General features: G+C 40.5%; 2 protein-coding genes across 2 annotated transcripts in view; both read right to left on the bottom strand.

Annotated features, from left to right (window-relative positions):
• LOC139442663 (TPR repeat-containing protein DDB_G0287407-like) overlaps positions 1–21,956 on the bottom strand; it is a 59,489-nt gene that overhangs the window by 26,156 nt on the left and 11,377 nt on the right. Inside the window, exons 9-21 of the mRNA XM_071223522.1 lie at positions 19,946–20,050; positions 19,486–19,553; positions 14,894–14,978; positions 14,024–14,163; positions 13,243–13,305; positions 11,106–11,154; positions 9,178–9,320; positions 8,047–8,203; positions 7,226–7,321; positions 6,658–6,809; positions 4,120–4,222; positions 2,322–2,471; positions 217–335 (exon numbers count right to left, since the gene is read on the bottom strand). Coding sequence (XP_071079623.1) covers positions 20,000–20,050 — 51 coding nt within the window. The 3' untranslated portion in view covers positions 217–335; positions 2,322–2,471; positions 4,120–4,222; ... (8 more) ...; positions 19,486–19,553; positions 19,946–19,999. The remainder of the gene's footprint in view (positions 1–216; positions 336–2,321; positions 2,472–4,119; positions 4,223–6,657; positions 6,810–7,225; positions 7,322–8,046; positions 8,204–9,177; positions 9,321–11,105; positions 11,155–13,242; positions 13,306–14,023; positions 14,164–14,893; positions 14,979–19,485; positions 19,554–19,945; positions 20,051–21,956) is intronic.
• On the bottom strand, positions 213–15,512 carry LOC139443647 (nephrocystin-3-like). Its single transcript, XM_071224596.1, has 13 exons — positions 15,466–15,512; positions 14,894–14,978; positions 14,024–14,163; positions 13,243–13,305; positions 11,106–11,154; positions 9,178–9,320; positions 8,030–8,203; positions 7,226–7,364; positions 6,658–6,809; positions 5,263–5,394; positions 4,120–4,222; positions 2,322–2,471; positions 213–335 (listed from the first exon to the last, which is right to left on the bottom strand). Exons 1-13 carry the CDS (start codon positions 15,510–15,512, stop codon positions 213–215), a joined length of 1,500 nt encoding a protein of 499 aa, XP_071080697.1.

Here is a 21,956-nt window from a genome sequence, read left to right as displayed (position 1 = left end):
TGTCACCTGAAGTTCATGATGTAGTGTCACCTGAAGTCCATGGCCGGTGCATCATCTAAGGTGATGCAGACTCACCTGAAATACATGATGCAGACTCACCTGAAGTACATGATGAAGTCTCACCTGAAGTCCATGGCCGGTGCATCATCTAAGGTGATGCAGACTCACCTGAAGTACATGATGCAGACTCACCTGAAGTACATGATGTAGTCTCACCTCGAGTACATCTTCTCTGCTTCATCAAGTCGCTTGAGACGACGGTAACACAATGCGATGTTGGTCATCAAGTTTCCCAGCTCATGGTATGTGCTTCCGAAGTGAATCTTCTCCAGGCCCTGATAAAGACACAGCAAAACCTTGTTAACTAAAGGGCCTCAGTGTAAAGTCTGCTATTTATAGTCATCACATAACTATAGTGTAAACATGATCACATTACACTGTATCTACATCATTGATACTGATGACGTCACATGTGAGCACATGCTCATCGCTTTGGAGTAGCTGCCTGGCAAGACGTGTGTTTATGTTGTCTCTCTTGTTGGGTCCGACCCAGTTATGCAGTTTATATAGTACATGCTTAAATGCAGTGCTTCAATGCAGTCTAACTCTTTGAAGTCAGAGAACAATTCACTCAGGATCACAGAAAACATAGAAAGTTATACCAAAGATGAGACAAGAAATACATCATAAAACAATATGTGTCAACCGTAAAGTAGACAACATAATAGTTGGATGTGTGAGTTATGAGGTTTAAAATCATATATTATTATACATATACAGTCAAACACTGTTGTGTCAAAGTTGAAGGGACCTACGTAAATAGGTCCAAAATTGATGAATAAAGAAGGAATACACAGTTACCAAGCTTTTATTTCAAGAAAACTATGTTTGACAACACATCAAAGTTCAACACAACAGTGTGATGCAGGGATGGTCGCGTGTGCATGTAGCCTGTAGATGGGATAAGTATATTAATATACAATATATTGTAAAAGATTGTCACACAGTCTTGTGTCAAAAAGACATGAACTCGTGAGTGGGTAAAACTATAAAAAGTGAGAAAAGCCCCTTTACATTAGCAGGACATAACAGCATGAAATAAGGTATGACATGTGTGATGTGTCTTCACAGACGACTGCATAGTTTTGAAGTAGGGAACCTTCTCACCACGACTTGTAGGGGCCTCCAGTCAATGTGTTCTACAAGTCTGACCTCCAAGACATGAGGTTAATCTGCTCGGCATGTCTTTTTATGCTTTGTCAAAGCTATCAAACGCAACCATAATGAATGAAGCATGCCAAGACAAGAAGAGGAATGATTGACAATATCATAAAAGGATCCTCAAATCAATACTGAGACATCACATGCTCAAGGCAGGGATGAGCAGGTAAGGGTTTAGGAAACTGCTGAACAGCTGCACCTAGTGATGACTTCTATGTTGAAGACTGGGATGCAGGTTTTAGTTGATGCCCAAGTAACATTTGATGTTTTACCTCAGGACAATTGTCTCCAACAATGTCACTAGTAGTTGCAACAAGAGTGGACTATCCAAGTATGCAGAAGCGAGAGAGCTGACGGATGCAGAAGCGAGAGAGCTGACGGATAGGAATATCTGTCCTATATCAATTAGGAGATGTCATGCTGCAATATGCTATGACTTGACCCTGGAATGTGATCACTTCATGATGCAATGGCTGATGTCAAATACTTCCGTGCTAACCAAACTTGCCTGGTTAGTAGATTGTGAAAAAAAGACAACTAAATCAATTTTGTTATTATAAGTATTGATCAAACTTAATATTTAATTAACATGGTATCCATTTCATGAAGCTGTATAGCACATTTTTTCAACTTGAGTTTGACGAGAAACAGATATTTAACAAGAAAAGGGGAAAACTGCAATATTTTGGTCCCCAAGGAAATCCACGAAGTGGGGACCCAAATACTGCAGTTGACCCAAGAAAAGTATGCATATTGTAGCAAACATTTCGAATCATCCTTCAACACATAAGATAAGATTAAAGATTGAGCCAGAAAGTTAACTGAAATAGTTTTCCTGCTTGTACAGTGAAATCCTGATACATCTGTTATTATAAAAGAATCATTCACATAACTGAACATTCTGATATCTTAACTGACCATCATAGCCTGCTGTGTTCCTTCAGACAAGAAGATCTAGCACAAAAGATGCCCAAACATTGGAATTGTGGTGACAAATTACTTGTTTAGCATGTTTGGTTCCCCCAAAATACATGCAAGGATATTGCCTGTATCAGTAACAAGTTACAAAATGTGCATAATTGACAGTTATTAGAGATTACCTTCATACACTCTTCAAATATCTTAATGGCCTCCTGATACTTCTCTTGGTTCATGGTTAAATATCCCAAGTTTTGCATGCAGGTTAAGACACTGCTCTCTAGATTCCACTTTCTGTATAACTCCAAAGACTCATTGTAAGCTTCAAAGGCCTAGAATTTGAAAAAAAACAGGAAAAATTACAATGAAAAAATGACAGTTCCATTGTTTCAAAAAAAGATTTAAACAATATTGAGGTATTGGTCATATATAGGTGGGGGAGGAGAGGTGAAGAGGAAGTGTATTACCCCGTACATAGAATGAGGTGGGAAGGCAAAATAATTTCATCTCCCACCATATTCCATACCATACTCAGCCATATTCCAGCTATATGACAGCAGTCTATAAATAATCAAGTCTGGACCAGACTATCCCAAAAATAATCTGTAAATAATCGAATAATCGAGTCTGGACCAGACACTCCCGTGATTGATATCATGAGCATCAATCTACTAACTGGGATACAATGACATGCATCAAACAAGTCAGCGGGTCTGACCACCCGATCCCAATAGTCGCCTCTTACGACAAGCATAATTGCCTTTAACAGCAAGCATGGGTTGCGATAAAGACCTATTTTAACCAAGATTTTTCAGCACCAATCATTAACCTGGATGACACCGAGACCCCATATCAGCCCAAGGGGTTGAGGGTTAATATGGGGTATGGTATAAAAACTGCCATATACTACCAGTAACCTTTATATCATATAAGATATCATTGTCACAGGAAAGCTAGCCGAAAAGACGACACACTAAGTGATGTAACTCCAATTTCTTAACACCTGGACTGATAGTGATCGCCCATTGAAAATGCATTGACAAACCCTATCAGCCCTGCAGGGAGTGTAATACAGATTATTAAACCCTCTGTGATATGACTGTCTCTATGTTTGCTCTATTGCTCATGCAAAATGCCCCATATCATTGATAGGTGTATGATAAATGAGGCTTTAAATTTTGATTTTCTAAACTATTTCATCCAAAGTTTGAGGATATGTGTGGAATGGACAAAATTAAATTTCTAATTCTGAATAATTAAATTTTCGTTGTGTTCATGGAAATTCCTGCTTTCTGATTAGCTGAATTGGTCACGTGTTATTGCATTCATTACCCAATGAATGTAAAAAATTATGCCACGCCCACTGGGGCGCACTACTTTTATTACTGCGGAATGTCGGGGAATCCCAATATTACAGTCAAGGGAATTCCTTTTCTGCTCACGTGTATTGTCATGCACAGGACATTTAGCGACTTTCATGCGTATTCATTGTCCAAACTATGCTTTGAAACCGAAGGCCGTGAATGAATGAAACAGCAAACGTGCAGGCTTGCTTGCCTGTTTTTTTCCTGCTCGCCCCGGTTCAACTTTCTTGTCTTCGGGTTTCATTTATAACTAGCATTTCTCCAACTGTGTTTTACCGTAATCAGGGAAGTAATGTTTGAATCACGCAGTAAATGACCATGTTATTTGAAACAGCCGCCTTCTCTCGCACATATTTCTTCCGGTTCGTTACAGTCTGACTGTTGCAGTTCTTTTCGCCTTTTGCCTTAATTGACAGGTCAAACTTTTGTAAGAATCCGCTACGTGGATTCATACAGTTTGCACATCAGTTTTTCGATTCATACCTCAATGAACCAAAAAAAAATACACAGTCAATCCTTAATTGTACAAAACTCTTTTATCCAAAGGTTAAAGGATATATATGGAATGAAAATGTTTAAATCATTAGAGGACATGTGTAACAGCTTGATGTCTAACCTTTTCTGTCATCCCTTGTAACAAGTAAGTCATGCCAATGCCACTGAGAGAGGTAGCTTGCAGCACTTCAAAAGTCTCTTGTTGACCCTCCTCATCCAGCATTCTGAAGGAGAAATATATATTCACACACAAAAGAAACGCAAATGGTTTTAAGCAAATAGGGAAAAACACGGAACCATAAATTGATACGAGTTTTAGCATGTAGTGAAGCCTGATGGTGTTATCAATATTTTTGGTTGCATTTTGGAAGCCCAGAGTAAAAACGCAACATAAAAAACGAATCGCCAAAACGTACCATTTCAATGAATATGTGGGTATCATGCACCCATTTCTCGCGAAATCGAAAATGCACGATCTGTCACCTACTGTAGTGGGTATAAAACTGTGGCTGATTCTTGGACCTACCACTTCTTGGTCATCAATGCCATGCCTAACTCAAATTCAGAGAAACAAGGCTATCGTATGTTTGGAAGCTTGAGAGTCTGTCCAAGATGTTGCCCATCATTTTAACGTTAACATAACCACAATGTACCGTCTCCTGCATCGATACAATGCTACACAGACCACAGATTACCTTCCTCGGAGCTGTCATCCTAGGGTGACCACACCTTGACAAGGTCGGCAGATTACCTGTCAACACCAGCGACATCTGTTCCTAACTGCAAGTGAAAGTCCTCGACAGACCATAGGAACACATAATCGACACATTAGCCGAGACACTGTGATCCGACGTCTCCGTCTCCGTTGATTCCAACAACCTCAAATGTCGTCGACCAGCACGTCGTCCTGTTCTCCAACCACGGCATCGACAAGCACGACTTCAGTGGGCACAGGGTCATCACAATTGGCGTCATCGTGAGTGGAGGTGTGTCATCTTCTCTGATGAAAGTCGCTTTTGTGTCTCCCATGCAGACGGAAGAGTCAGTATTTGGCGGCAGCGAGGTGATGGTTTTGCTGACAGAAACGTTGTGGAAAGGGATCCATGGGGTGGACCTAGCGTCATGATATGGGCAGGGATTGGACCTTATGCGAGACTTGGACCCTTATCCTTTCTGAATGTTGGTCAAGGTCGGGGACACGGCATCACTGCTCAGTGGTATATCGACCAAGTGATCAGACCCCATGTTATTCCATTTTTTTCACAACATCAACAACACATTTTCCAGCAGGACAACGCTCGTCCCCATGTTGCCAGAGCTACCATGGCCTTTCTGCAACAACACAACATCTACCGTGGATGTGTGCAGGCGGATCCCTAGGGCCTTCACAAATCGTCTGATACACAAAATGTACAGGAGATGTGTGGCAGTGATCAATGCTAATGTTGGTCACACCAGGTATTGACTGACATTTTGGGTATTGACCCAAAACTGTGTAAGCCCTTAACATTTGCAAAAAACAATGATGTCATCTGCCTTTTAATCCATTAAACTGTCTTCTGTCAAATTTTTGTTAATATTGCTCTATTAGTATTTCTTGTCTTTACTGTTGAAAATAAATAACATGTATACTGCATACTCGACTTGCGTTTCTTTTGCATGTGAGTATACATATGCTACCAGCAAATGAATCTTCTGTATAAAAACCATATCTGTGCAGGATGATATTCAACTATGTAAGTGTAATTGAAAAGCACAAGCTCCACACAGCATCACCCTCTTCATCGATCTCTCAATACCAGCACTGCCACCAGTTACAACTCGCACTGGGCTGGGGGCCTTGCAGCAAACTGGCAGTTGTGTTTACAAACAAATGACTGCCATTACAAAAGTTATGAGCTTATTTATTGTTTTTGAGTTTTCAAGGCAACAAGGTTCATATATTTATTCATGACTAGTATTTACCACTGCAGGCAATATCGATGTCAATATTTTTCACACAAAATGTGATTTTCAATATAAACTTCATGGTAGTATGCATGTTATCAGAATAAATTCAACATTTTTTAAAGACACCATAGGTTGGATGATCTGTGGAACATTTCAGTTTCTGTGATGCATTGTCTTTGGTGATGTCAAAGTGATAGTTGTTTACAGGTGGGAAAGACAGAGGCAGAGTGATCATTCCTATAGGCACCATAGCTAAGATAATTGATTAGTAGATCATTAAGTTTTAGTTTCATGGGCCTTGTTATTAGTTTCAGAGATGTCAGAGATGTCGAAAATGCAAAAGTTAATGACAGACAACTAAAGAGACAGACGGACAACTTGTCATGAAAAATGCTCACTTGTCATTCAATCAGGTGAGCTAATAAGGAGGAAAATAGTGCCACAGTGCTGTAGCTCACCAGGATTTGTAGTCATCATAACATAATGTAAGGACAGCCACTAAAAAACAGTTGCTGTCAGCATTAATATTCAAATATTTTATGCAGTATGACATTCAAACTGGCCAGTCAGTCAGATGAACTGAGCTATTATGTTCTGTGAGCGATATGTGCTAAGCAAACAGGAGGAAGGCCTACATGCCAATAAGCACAAAGGGAATGAAATGACTTGTAGAAATATCAAGCCTCCAAAAGCAATGAGTGACCTTCACCTTTGACAGTAGTCCCTGACACTGGTGTGTAGTCGTATTCCCTCTTCATAGTGGCCAATGTCCACCAGGTGGTTGGCCAGGGAGAGCTGTGTATCCAGGGTCTCTGAAACATTCTTAGCAGGTGACATGCCTTTTTTCCCCTTAACATTCTCCTGAAACAACAATGACAGACTTTCTGACATAACTTGAGAAAACTTCACTACACTCCTAAAAAAACTCACAAAACATTTATCCAGCTGAAGTTTACTTCAATATCTAACAAATCTACCATGTCTACAGTCAAGGCTGTATGTTTCTTGCATTCACTGTTTTATGACATTAAGATGACAACATGCTATTGTTGTCATTTATCCTTTATCAACACTTATCTGGGAAATTCTTTGTAATCAAAATGTGTGTTGAAATAGTAAATAATTTTAATACAATATCCTCCTCATACCAGTAACTGAACATGAGCGCACATTCTCAATTAGTGGTAAAAAATTCTTGTATCTCTAAATTCACTAAAGCTAAAAGCCAAATGGACACTTGTCAATAACTTCACACATTCTGCAAGGTTAACACTGACCAGTATGTTGAGGCGGCGGCGGATAACATTTTCTCTCCCCTTTACACATGATGCCAGGTTGAGGAAATTGGATATCCCTGTCAGAACCTCCAGCAACTGAAGCGTGACATACACAGAGTACTGGTACAGTTTATTGTCACTGAAGCACAACAGATGAGTCAGTACATTGTACATACACATAAACTCATAGTTTTATATCAGATATCAACATTATGTACAGCCTTTTAAGGATGATAGTAAAAAGTACCCTTTAAAAATATTTACCTGTATGATGATTCCCTAAATAGAATCCAACTGTGGCAATGTCAGACAAGTACATTTTATGAACAGAGGGGCTACATTTGGTCTTTCCTGCATATTCTCACAACATTCACGATTATCTGAACCATTTCTCCCAATAGCAATTGTCATAACCCTCCCACTTTTGGAAGCGATCAATTGGCCATTGCGTTTATCTACATTGCCCATCTACATCAATTGGGAAAAAGTCACGGGACACTTCCCTCTAAAGAAGAATGGCTTTCAACTTCATCAAGTTGTGAGCGCATGCATGTTCAAATTTCCAGAAATGATGTCATGATAGAACAATGTTTTGTCATGAAATAAACCACGCTTCGTTCTTCATTTTTGGGGGGCGATTTATCACATAGCTATCTTATATATACACATAAACTCATATTCACCATAGGTTACTCAAAACACAATCACTCAGTGCACAGAAGTGTAGCATGCATTGCCACAAATGAGTCAATGTGTAAAAGCCATGATTCATCGTCTGTAATACTACAAGTAACATTGTAATACACATCAGCAACACTGACCAGAAGACCAGGGGGCGCCTCCTCCTCCAGGTGTTCCTGTATCAGCAGGTATCTGTCGGCAATGTATCGGTCCATGCTGTCCATGTACATAGATGCCACAGTGTTGAAGGACAACTTTGTGTCCTTCCACAGCTCCAGAAGGTCATACTCTCGCTCCCTGAGACACAACACATTCACTAAAGCATGACAAAGTCACTGAAGTATGACAAACACTGAAATATGACACAATTGTTGAAGTATGACACAATTGTTGAAGTATGACACAACTGTTGAAGCATGACACAATTGCTGAAGCAAGAAACAATCACAGAAGCAAGACACAATCACTGACGTATGACCCCTGAAATAAGACAATTATTGAAATATGACATAATCATTAAAGTATGACACAATCACAGAAGCATGACACAATCACTTTAAAAATATGACAATCATTGAAGATTGACACAATTACTGAAGAATGACACAATCACTGAAGTTTGACACAATCACTGAAGTATGACAGAATCTACATGGTTTTTACAACAATGAGTGAGTATGGTTAAATGCCGCTTTTAGCAATATCCCAGCAATATCATGACTGGGGACATCAGAAATGGGTTTCACACCGTTTTACCAATATGGGAACCAACAGAAAACAAAACAAACAGAACCAATGTTACAAATAGAACCCGGGCCTTCAGTGTGATGATGAGATTTAGATGCTCATAACAAATGAAGTTTTCTCTTGAAGTTAGAAATATAATCCTCTTTAACTCATTTTATCAATAATTATGGATTTTATCATGAAATTAAATGTAATTCATATTGACATTTGCAAAGGACAAAAAAGGGCCTTGTCCTGTCTTGTTCATAGATTGACAATCCAGATTATTCATTCACTGGGTATGGTGTTGTCCAGAGTAAAAGGGTTTCACTGATGTCAGACCAATGCGCGCACGCACATGCACGCACGCACGCAAACGCATGCACGCAAACGCACGCACGCAAACGCACGCACGCACGCGTTCCACAAAGCAATCTTGGTGCTATGATCACAAGTCAGCTACTCAGTCAAGATGGCCATGACTGATAAATCTGCACCCCTAGTTACTAGCTTACAAAATGGTTGTCACTCTAAACAAAACTTACCTGTACAGTCTACTAAATATATACAAATCAGACAATGCCATGGCCAGTCCTTCCCAGTCCTCAATGTCTTTGTGTAACCATGGCAACTCGTTTGTTGTTCGCCTTGTGTCCTCGGCCATCATGTCAGTGAAGTTGTGAAAATTCTGAAACATAGGCAGCATTATACACTTGACATGAGATTGAACCATCAGTGATATTATCAGTTTTGTCAGTTAAGGTGTCCCAGTAATCACAGGCACTGCAATAGGATGTGTCCCTTGGGCATGCCAGAAACCTATGAACTTGGGTTTGTATCGCAGATTCGGCCTGATTATTTGTCTAGGTTTGAGAGAACACGATGCTGGTGAGTTTCACAAAAATGTCTGAACCCTGCATCACTTCGGTGGGACAATTGTGTGTATTTTCACTGTTGGTAATTGAAAGTCACTGTCCGGATCCACAAACCAGAATTCCAGCTAAAAAACATTTCATTTCATGTAAATATCGTCCAATAGGTGAGGTTTCCGTGTATCTGGGCTCCGCTATGCGGGATTCCACTGTACTTATGTTTGTGTCTATTTACATGACTTCCTGTCTAAATCACATCATTTCCTATCTTCTCTAATGTCCAACTAGCTGCCCCTCCGGCAACTTCCTCAGTCGACGATATTACCATCTCTTTCCATTATCTTAAACAGTGATCACATGCATCAATATAATACAGAAATCAGCTGATGGGCCATCACAGTGGCAGTGCTACATCTTGTGTTGTTACAATCACCAATGAAAGTTTGAAACATGTCAGTGGTTCACTTTCAAGGAAGATTAAAAGGAGCTGTAGCTCACCTGAATTGTTAGGTGAAAATATCAAAAAGTTGGGATCAAGATGATGGACTCAATGGTTTGGGCATGTTGAGATGTAAAACAGCTACAAGGCTCACACATTCTTTGTCCACTAAAATAACTCACCACAACAGAAATAGTACTGAACGGTGAGTAGAAATGTCATTACAAAAGACACAACAGTACACATTTTTATCTGTGAGCATATTTTCATTATAACGTTTCAAATCAGAGGATACAACTCTGGCAGACACCCAGTTAAATGAAACAAGCCTAGAAGCACCACCTAAAGCCAATCTCATTAAAATCAGACCTCAGTTCTCGCTACCGCTAAACAAAGATCTGAGGACATCACATTTGGGGGTCACGTCAGAACGATCTTTCATCCGACCAATTACAGCATCGCTTACCAGATTATGAAAGTGACAGTCGGAATGTGATTTCTAATCATGCAACCTCGAAAATCTTAACTCTGAACGAGTTACGGCTTTAACGACTGAATCCATACAATCTAGACCATCTATTAGCCATTACAGAATGTTCTTTTGCTTAGGTTTCAAATTTGTAATCGAGAATTTGTCAAAATATGTTTCACAGCGTAGTCGCCAATTTGAAATTGGTGCCATAAAGCACGAGAAAGCTGCCATCGGATAGTCATTCCATTGGTCGGTCAAAGTTTGTGCAAGGTCGTTCTGACGTGACCCGTATTGGGATGTCCTCAGATCTTTGTTTAGCAGTAGCGAGAACTAAGATCTGATTTTAATGAGATTGCACCTAAAGCACGACCTAAAGTCACACTTTGTGATGTATATCAGTAGATCAGTAATGATTACCCCACTGACACAGCATCAATGTCTCAGTCATAGACTGAAAACGGCTTCTAGACCACGGAGCACAGTCCCTCTTGAACTCCTTGCGACACAGGTTTTGCCACGCACCTATACCTTGTTATTGTGATATCTTTGTACATGTCGCCCAGTGTAAACATATCAGCCTGTATATCAACTCAACATTTACTTATTCAATATTCACTTACTTACGGTGCTAGATCATCAAGAAAGTCATTCATCACATCAAGAGAGAAAAGGATGCATAGATCCAAATACCTTTCTTTTGGCATTGAAGTAGTCAATGACTGGTTTTGTTGCAGTAATCCTGAAATGAAAGAATAACTTCTTATATCCCTGGCTTCTACCCTGTCCCAGGATGTCTAACACTGCCTGTTAGTGCTCAATAGCTGCCGTGAGTTGATTTGCCCGCTAACGCAACTGTGCATAACTGGGATACCCTCTGTAAGGGCAGCGTAAATATACTTTGAGGAAATATCTATATCTATAATATAGAAATGTCCTTTCATTTTCTTTTAATCCTATCAGTCACATAAATAAAATAAACATAAAAATGTTTGGAATTCATTATCATAATAAAATAAATGGACTGATTTTACAGTTCATTTGTAAAATAACTAAACACTTCAGCATTTAATGAATTGCCTAAGTGTAAATTTTAGACATTTGATACACTGACTGTAACATATACACATGATAAAATAAGCAATGCTCAGGTGAAATATTTAGTATGTGTTACAAGACAAAATTGTATAAACAAAAATTGTATCAAACCAAACAAGTGACTTATGAAAACTTTGTCACCCTTACTGATGCTAACCCCAAAGATACATACATTTCCTTATTTTTCCAAGACAAAACTGTATTTAATTTTTTTTATCAATGTGACGATACACTCTAATAATATAACATTAATAATCAACAAAAGAGACAAGTGCGCTTATGGTTGGCACTGCATGGGTCACGAACCAGTTGATAATTCTGGGATATCATCCGAATATCCACGGGGCAAAAACAATAACAAAGTTGACAACCAGTACCAGTGAATTGTTAGAGATCAGTGCTCCTTTAAAGCTCTCAATGCTAATGTTAAATCCATTCACGTGTCACAAGTTGTGCATCTGATGTCGAACCATTTCGACAGGCGAATAGCATAAGGACATCCCCAAACAAAACTCACCATATCTTTTTTATCAAGAAGGCATTGCATATCAAAGGAAATTCCATAAATTAATATCTATCATCACCTGTTCACTATGTTTTGACCTGAGTCGCAGTCTTCACTCCTACGTTTTATATTATTTCATGATTGCCACCAGTGCGTAAGATCAAATTTTGTCTACCAGGTAAATCTGAAATTGTAATGCATGAATTCCACGCTCGATTTTTTTCTAATTATATTCTGACAACAATGGCAGCGAGGAGCGATATAACATATTGATATGACAGAATAATAACAACATAATATGTTATTGGTCTATAATTGCAAGAAGGACAATTTAGAATATTATAAGATGCCATTGAAAACTTTTTCTGAGAAACCCCGTCCTCAGAACAGATGAAACTAGGTAGTTAAGTGAGTTAAAATTTAAAATTTATCGTCGCATCAGCATTATTTGTGCCATAGCGACTGAAACTAGGTAGACACATATGGCGACTGGATGGAGAATGTATAGACCCTATGTGATTATATACCCAAAACAAATTTGTACTTAAAATATCCTAAATTTGAATCAGTGAATATTTATAAGTCATTTATTGAACCCTGCAAAGTTAATAAAACGACACATTAGATTTACTCTAATGTTCTCATTTCTGCAAATGACATGATGACCTCGAAAAATAACATTTTATTCTATTTAATGTTTGGATAATAGATTTGTTGAAATGGTTCATAATTTAACATCGCGCCATTGTTTGCGAATTCAAAAATGTGAATGTGAATTTTGTGTAATTCAGGTTCGTTTTTGTCTTAACCTCTGTATGTTTGAAAATGTCAGGATATTTTTATATAATAATGTGTATTTTGGTATCAGGAATAAATGTTCGAAATATTGGTTAATTCGTCCCATCTGCTTAATGAAGTTTAAACTATTTGAAAGCAACTGTGCTCTTTAGTGTCCCTTAAGCCTTTCCTGTACTAAACTACAAAAATGAAAAAGCAAAATGTTATCTGAACAAGTTGCCATGTGTATCATGTAGTTTCCTTGTTTAACCTATTGTTACCTATTATATTATTATGTATATACTAACCTATCACATGCACATTTCTTTTAATAAAACACAAAAGTTCACATTCGGTTGAACAAATATTAATGTTCTTCAACTTATCATTTTCACATTCAATTTTTAAGGATCAGTGAAATCAGTAAACCTCAATTGATTCAAAATGTACCTGTCTTTCTGGCTCATCATGTATCTTGAGCTGACAGCATCTCTCAATTCTTCAAAAGCAAAACTGAAAAGCAAACAGACCGGTATCAGTGAAAGAATCAGAATGATTGAAATAACGTTTAAGTGCACACATCGACCTACTGATATACGAAACGACAAATTGACATTCCAGATCGCCCATACTGTACTTATATCATAGTCCACTTTGAATGTTATTGTCACTTGAGTTCTAGGCAAATGTTCCTTTTGAATGGGCAGGGAATACAACTGTCTGTAAATGTGTTTGTTTATCACCACACAGACCATCATTCAAACTACATGACTGGGCCAGACAATCCAGTGATTAATGTTTTGAGTATTGATCAGAACAATGACTAATCCCAGCACCCCAAATACAATTACCTATCCCAGCACTGCAAATACAATTACCAATCCCAGCACCCCGAATACAATGACCTACCCCAGCACCCCAGATACAACAAACTACCTTAGCATCCCAAATACAATGACCTATCCCCAGTACCCCAAATACAATGACCTCCCCAGGCACCCCAGATACAACAACCTACCTTAGCATCCCAGATACAATGACCTATCCCCAGTACCCCAAATACAATGACCTACCCCAGCACTCCAGATACAACCTACCTTAGCACGCCTGATACTATGACCTGTCCCAGCACCCTGAATAGAATGACCTACCTAAGTACCCCAGGCACAATGACCATCCCAGCACCCCAAATACAATGACCTACCCCAGCACCCTGAATACAACAACCTACCCCAGAACTCCAGACCTATCCAGAATGTAGGTTTCCATGGCAAAGTAGAGCGGGGACCAGACATGGTTGGGGATGTGCAGGATCTCCATCAGCTCATTCTCAGACAGACCCTCATGCGACACCATCAGTGCCATCATAACCTGCACACACCATCACAGCATCTCACAGAAGGAATATGTGCTGTATCACATTAGATTTGCAATGTATAATACCATAACTACATAGTATATATATATAATGTCTCTGCATTCTACCAGCTAGGTGGCTTGTTATGAGGTTACCCATTGTTTGATGATCGGGCTGCAGTGACATAATTCCTTTTGAACAGTTGATTGTGCATACCGGGGTAAACAAATGTTACCAGAAATTAAGAAAGGCCTAGTTTTTTACAATGTTGATGAACATAATGCGATTTCAGGAATGTCCAAGTGACATTGACAAATAGGCTTTACTATGTATACTATGGATACCACAGATATGCAACTGCTGGTATCATGAATTGCAGGAACTGAATTTGTATGCAAGGTAGGAGTGTGTAGGTGTGTCACCCTGTATCAGTCAACAGGCACTTGGGCTGTGTAATGTCATGTTGTGTGGTGTAGATAAATGCCATTGAAGTCAGGAGCTCAGATTTTTTATACTCTTTTGGTCAAAGTATGTGCATGGTGTGGACATGATCATGATCTTCTCAAACTTGGAATTCTAACATATGATGCCTAAGGGAAGCAACTCTGATAGCACTTTGTGGCGCCGTAGACCGATATAAGCCATGACACAGAGATCAACCATAGAGATCAAGTTAACAGGAGGGCAAACTCAGACCTGGTGGTAGTGAGATAAAAACAATCCACATTTCCACACATCACTCACCTGTTGGACCAGGTTGCCCTTGTAGTCTTGGACATTGTAGTCCCTTTCAAGGCGTGACAGATACTCCTGGAACAGCTCTCCAACCCTGTCAGGACACAGAAAAGTCTGTAGGTTCATACAGGTGCACCACTTCATCTAAGTGCAGCCAGTGGGATAAGAGCATTACTCCAAGCTTAATTACTTGGATCTTGGCAATAGTTTTCTAGGCGCCATTTCAAACTTTGAAAAGCCACATTAAAATTTAAGGAACCACATTGATTTAGACTTACAAAACAAGACAAGATTTAACTATTTCAGTTGTTGTAATGTGTGTGAACAACAAACTTTGAAAACTTGCTGCAAAAAAGACAAGTGATTGAATAATTAACCTTGTCAAAAGACCATCACTGGAATTGGCTGAGCCAACAACTACCAGAAACAAAATTGCTGCTGCCTTTTCGCTTTATTCCAATGTTTGTTTAATGCATTTGCTTGTATTTCCGATTCATTTATTACTATCAGACACATTCACAGCTGATGAAGTAATCTCGGTCGTCTTGCACCGAAGGCTGAATTCCCCAATGCCACTGTACCCATCCACATCTGAACGCCTATTAGGACTGTTGGCAGTGATAGCCATAGTTATGTCATTCATCAGTCTGTGATGGACAGGTTGGCCTACAGATGGCTGTCCAAATATTCTTCAATGATTTTAACATGCCTCCATTGTAAAAGTAAACTGAGAAAAGTGCACATGACATGAAATATATTATCACAAAGCACTACAGACAATAGCATCAGAAAGCAAACAATAGTTATCATTGTATATAATTCTAAGAATACTACCTCTTTTATATCATAGCCATTAATTCCCATTTTGGCAATAATCACACTATGAAATCTTTAGATTTTTTAACAGACGACTTCTTCGCTGGCAATTATCCCAATAGTTTTTAGGTAAACCCTATCCCTTGTCATACTGCATCTGTGCATGCGCAAGGTGGGAAAACATCACTTCCTTTCCATAACCTTCATCGACAAGATGTAAGATATATTAGGGAGGTGGGCGGGACTATTTCCGGATGTAATAGAGGTAGTATTCTTAGAATTATATACAATGATAACTACTGTTTGATAATTCTTATGACTATCCATACCTCTATTACATCATAGCCAGTATATACCAGAGAAACAGGTGGGACCTGTCATCTGGTGCTCCTGGATAATTGGCAGCAGTGAAGTAAGGGAATACATATCTCACCTCAGGTATGATAATGATGTACATTTCCACTGATGACATATTTCCCTTTATATATTGGTGATAATACATACTCTTTTCGTTAATTCTGGTTCTGAAGTCCTCCACGACGACACCTCCGGTAGTTATACATGTTATGCCGAACAACTAACAATGTAATAACCCTATCACCTATGATCTATGATCCCAGATGTTAGCCTATGATCCGTCCAACCTAGTTGACATAGTGTAAAGGATAACTTACCATATTTTGTGGTATTTTCTGTGATCTTCACACAGAGGTGAAGTAGAAAATCAGCCACCCTAGGTACTGTTTTATTTTCGTCATGCAAACCTCTTTCTATTTGCCACTGGCCGAACTTTCTCCATCAGCCATTATAGATAGCTGAAGAAGCTGGTCTCCATGAGCTAGCCACTGCTTCTGAAACTGATTTAGAGAAACCGGAAACTTGCATCTTTGTCGCAATAGTTTCCAGGAGATTTGTCTGGCAGCCATAAAATACATCTGATTTTGGTTGGTGGAGGAGATCGTGACGTTCTGGTAGTCTGAGAGACTCATCTATGAGTAGTGGAATCAGTCTTGGAAAACACGCTCTGTTGGGCTATGCTGGGGCTATCAGAATTATGACGATTCTGTGTCCTCGATCTTCCTTATTACTCTGTCCACGAGAGACCAAGGAGGGAAGGCATAGGCGAACATAACCCCTTCCAACTCATGGATAGGGCGTTGACCTGGAGAGCTAATGGATCTGGGAAGGGGCAGCATAAACGTGAAGTTGATGGTGGCAAACAGATCCGGATGAGGGGTATCCCACGTCGAGGTTATCCACTTGAATACCTCGGCGTGGAGAGTTCATTCCGTGGGTACAATCTTGTGTTTCCGAGTTAGGCAATCTGCAAGTATGTTCACTTTCCCCAGTATGTGAAGTGCTTCTATCCTGCAACTCACTGAGTCTGCCAAGGCATATAAAAGCGTAACCTCTCTCAACAAAAGTGCAGATCTCATGCCCCCTTGATGTTGTATGTACACTACCACCGTGGTGTTGTCTGTAGCAATTAGTAAAGAGTTGTGTGGTAGATGACACCATGCCTTAATTGCTTGGATAATGGCTCTCATTTCCAGACAGTTTATGTGTAACGTTTAGTCATGATTTGACCACATTTCTTGGATTGTGACGTCCATATGCACGCCCCAGCCTTCGCCTGATGCATCTGTATATAGGTGATGTAATGGTGGGGGGATCATGAGAGGGATGCCTGGCATGACATTTTAACACAGAAGCCATCATCGTAGTTCCAATAGCTGGCTGTGAGGGGGTTGTATTGCGTCTTCCAGTTCCATATTTCTGGTGGTGTTCATCCAAGCTTGTAGTGGACATAACTGAAGTCTCCTTCTGTAAGTAAGATCTTGGAGTGATGTCAAGATACTAGGCAAGACATCTACCAACGACGTGACCTGCTCGGTTGGTTGAGGGCACTCTGGATCCTCTATGGTTCTCAGATATCTGTCCTCTGGGGGTTGTAAAATGCCTTTTGAAAGTTGAAACCACACCCCTATGTACACAATGTCTTGAGTTGGTATTAATTCCGACTTGTCGGGATCTACCAGGAAACCAAAATGAGATAGGAGTTGAATAAGAAATATTGCGTTTTGCTTTATAGTGGTGGAGTCTTACAAGACTTAGATGAGCAAAGCCGATGACTGGGGTGACAATCTGTGTAAAAGCTGTTGATATTCCGAATAATAGCACGTTGAATTCGAAGCTTAGACAGTTTCTTGGTAGGGTCAACAACTCGGGTGAATAGGTACATGCAGGTGGGCATCCTGTAGGTCCAGACAGACTGTTTGAAAGAATTGCATAACTTTTTTACTGAATCCATTTGAAACTTTGGGGGACATACTAGGTAGTCTCTGTTGAGTACCTTTCGGTCTATTATCATGCACATCTTTTTAGAGTTCTTTTGGGGGACCAGAAAAACTTGAGAGTAAAAAGCTCTTGTAGTGTCTAACTTCTTTAAGATGCTCATGGCCCCTTTGTCTAGTGTTCTCATATAGCTGAAGTTGTGGTCACTAACTTGGCTCCTACTAGATGAAAACATAGTCCTTTGGGGTGGACTGCAAGCTCCGGACCCTGTTGAAAATGGAATTTGTACCCTCTTTTTATCACTTCGATCAGCCAATGGTTGTTCGTAATTTACTTCCAATTTTCGGCGTATGATGATAGATGTCCCCCGACTGGTCCTGTGGTAGGCGTTAAGATGAATTTTGGTTATCGGTAATTATAGCAAGGTCGACAGGATTTGGCTGAGAGATTCTTGGATGTAGAGAGTCAGGAATGGCGGCTACTCCTACCTCTGATATAGGATTTACCACAACCTCTGCTTCTTGGTCTGGAACGGGATGAACTTTTCCAAGCAGAGGCATGAAAAGACTTACGTCCGGACATAACATACCTGTGTTTAGGGGGGTCTGTGTGACTCTGGGTATTGTCCGACCGCTTTTCATTGAACTTTGATGCCAAGGAGATAGTAGAGTTGTGGAATCTCTGATAAGTGGTGCATGAAATCTCATCAATCACAGAATTTAGTCTGCCGTCGAAGAACTGGGGGGCCAATTTTGACTGAGACATCAAACTTTGTCTTAGTAGATCTGAGATATTGTGTCTAACCTGTTGAATACGATGATTATGTTGAGGAAGCAGGAATTGTGTGGACATCCATGCCTGTACAGCTTGAAGATCTTTATACATCTTCAGAATGCTGTCCAGTGCACTATGAATGAATCCAACTTGTTCCAAGTTCATTTCAACTTTAGTGTCACAAGGTTGGCCTATAAATTCCTCACTGTTGACAGGGGGGGAGTACATGTCTGATGCCTGCTGCAAATCAGTTACTATATGTGCTAATGTTCATCATCTGCTTATTGACATTGTGATTTATTATCCGATAAGTGTTTGGATTGATCACCAGAAACTTTTGCTTGTTGATCCAACACACAGAGGAAAGGAGTGATGTCTTCCCACCTTGCATATGCGCAGATGCAGTGTGATAAAGGATAGGATCTATGTCAAAACTATTGGGATAATTGGCAGCGACGAGGACGTTTGTTGAAATATCTAAAGATTTTATAGTGTGATTATTTCCAAAATGGATTTTTTTACTATGATGTAATAGAGGTAGGATATTCGTAAGAATTATCAGAAGCAAGATGGGCTTCAGTATCACTGCAAAGAGTTTCACCACACCTTAAACAGGAAAGTCATGTTGTCGATATAGACAAGTGATGTTGCACTTCAGTTTCTTTCAATATGTGAAAATATTTTAGTTGCCAATCATTAATGTTGCTTTAACTGACCCATCACATTTGATGAGGGAGTCTATCTTCTCATCCAGCTGACGGAAGTAGCCAAACACAGACAGCTCCTAAAAACAGGACATTCATGCAATGAAAGACACATGCCAAGCAGACACTTCCTGGAACAGGACACAGGACATTTATGGCATGAAACATATGACAGATCCTGAACGGGACATTTATGACATGAACACGTACACCAATTACAAATTAAATGTACAGTGAAAACTCATAAATCTGGACTTTGTTATGGTGGAAAACCTATCTTCTGGAAATAGTTTTTCTTCGTACCATGACTGTTATGTTCAATGGGATGACACTGCAAAATTTACCTTCGAAACTGAATTCACTTCTAAAAACAATATTTTGACATCCAAATCTTGATTTCATTTATGAAAGTAATGTTATAGATTGAAAGCATGATGCGAAATGTCCTGGCTTCTTGAACGTTGGCACTTACAGAAATGGCAATCTTGAGGAACAAGGCATTCTGGCTATGTTCTGCTGATACAACTCAGTCCATTTGTGACTGAGACAGCTCCTTGCCGCTTACTTCCAAGGTTCTCTGAATGTGAGTAAGTGAATTGGGTATAAGGCAGCTTTAAATGCAGTGTTTTTATACTTACCTGACGCTACACAGTGCTTTAGCTTCCCTACCTTATACAAACAGGCAGTACCTGAACGAAGAGACAAGGTCCCATGCCTCGTAATCCACGAGTTATCCTCCTTGGCCCCTACTCCTCATATTCTTCACTGGGTGACATTAGATGTAGAGGAGGAGGACAGAGGAGTAGCGTCAGGTAAGTATTAAAACATTTAAGTATTAATCAGAAATGATCATGTTTTACCTTACCTGACGCTACACAGTACTTTATTCGACTAATGGAAGGCGGACTTACCGTGAGAAGTGTCAGGCACACTGAAGAAGCACAACTAAACCGTCCAGCAGGAAACCCAGCTTGACAGAGAAACAGCTGCCACAGCACTGAAAAACCTTTAGCGATCAGTGACTGCTGGAGACTGTAGCCGTCGGGGTCTGGATGTGTCTGTCTGGTGGGAGGATTGAGCAGCAGATTTGGCCACACCGGGAGACGTAACACAGGTTTTCCTGCTTGCCGAAGGAGCCTGGGAAACCAAATCCGGGACTGCCAGTAAGGTGCGACCAAAACCAGATCCAGATACAGGAGACACGTATACCGGCAATTGCTGCGAAGAGATCTACGTTGGGATTCCCTAGGCGATCACACAAGAACAGGAAGGCTTCCAGCTGGAGCATCCACTCTGTTGGGGCAGATGATCGGGTCTTGACAGGGAGTCGGCTAAGACGTTGCGACAACCTGGATTATGATGGGCTCAGATCAGAAAAGGGAGACCGTCAGTCACATGAAACAGGCAAAAGGTCTGCTCCGGGAGAAAAGCAGACCGAGTCGACCCTTGCCTGTTGATGTAATATACCACCATGGAGGCCGATGCGACCATGAGACAGCTGTTGCGGAGGATCTGACGCCAATGACGAATTGCGCGAATGACTGCCTCCAACTCCATATTGTTGATGTGCCACACACGTTCCGGAGGAGTCCAAAGACCGGAAGCTGTTTCCTGGAGCAGGTAGGCACCCCATCCTTGTAGAGATGCATCCATGAAGAGATGGTGAGTACCCTTGAAGCTTGTCAAAGTGGACCAACTCAAGACGTTCGATGGGACTAGCCCCCACTCCAGGAACGATGTAATTGCCGTGGCAGAGGAAGAAGGGGATCCGATAGGTCTGAGCACAGAAATGGCAGGAGAAACCACTGAAAGGGATGCAGTTGAAGGCGACCCCTGGACGTCAGATCCTGAGCTGAGGTCAACAGCCAGAGAAGGCTCTGCCACTGGCGGAGATCAAGTGGTTGAGATAGGGCTCTCCTGAACCCGGATTGGATAGCCGCAAACTGATCCGGAGGAATCTGTAACAAGGAGAGGTCTGTCAGAAAGAGACCGCCTATGAAAGTGAGATGGCAAGAAAGATCAGATTTCTCCAACTAATGGAGAAGGCGAAGGGTGAAATTGCAGTGAAGAGTCAGGGTCTGATGGACGCCATGACTGAGGATGCAGTTGTCGAGGTGGGCTGCGAACTGAATTCCTCTGCATTGAAGGAACGCAATGATGGGATGGGTTATACGTGTGAATAACCACAGAGCCATGGAAATGCCAAATGGGAGCACTTTCCACTGAAAGTGCTGGCCCCAGAAGATGAAGCAGAGGAAATGACGATGTGCTGCATGGATTGGAACGTGCAGGTAGGCATCCCCGAGATCTAGAGTGATGAGGTAGTCCATCAGTTGCCAGAGGTGGCACAGAGACCGAATTGAGATCATCTGGAAATGCGCGGAGGCGCAAGATGATGGAGATTGAACAGCACAAGATTGTGGATCATTCGGACTGACGATACAGTGAGCGCTGATGATGGTTCGATGAAACGAGGCAAGGGA

Source organism: Haliotis cracherodii, unplaced genomic scaffold (genome assembly GCF_022045235.1).
Source record: "Haliotis cracherodii isolate W230 unplaced genomic scaffold, xgHalCrac1.p SCAF_5, whole genome shotgun sequence".
Taxonomy (NCBI): domain Eukaryota; kingdom Metazoa; phylum Mollusca; class Gastropoda; order Lepetellida; family Haliotidae; genus Haliotis; species Haliotis cracherodii.
The sequence above is the reverse complement of the archived record's forward strand: the minus strand, read 5'-3'. Positions and strand labels throughout refer to the sequence as shown.

Bases quoted from the DNA above. Each gene is read 5' to 3' on its own strand.
- LOC139443647 (XM_071224596.1), bottom strand. From the start codon at position 15,512: ATGGCTATCACTGCCAACAGTCCTAATAGGCGTTCAGATGTGGATGG. The intron at 6,810-7,225 runs GTCAGTGTTAAC...TTGTTGTTTCAG, and splicing joins GCCGCCGCCTCAACATACTG to GAGAATGTTAAGGGGAAAAA. The intron at 5,395-6,657 runs GTGAAGGTCACT...TTTGTGTATCAG, and splicing joins GTCAGGGACTACTGTCAAAG to ACGATTTGTGAAGGCCCTAG.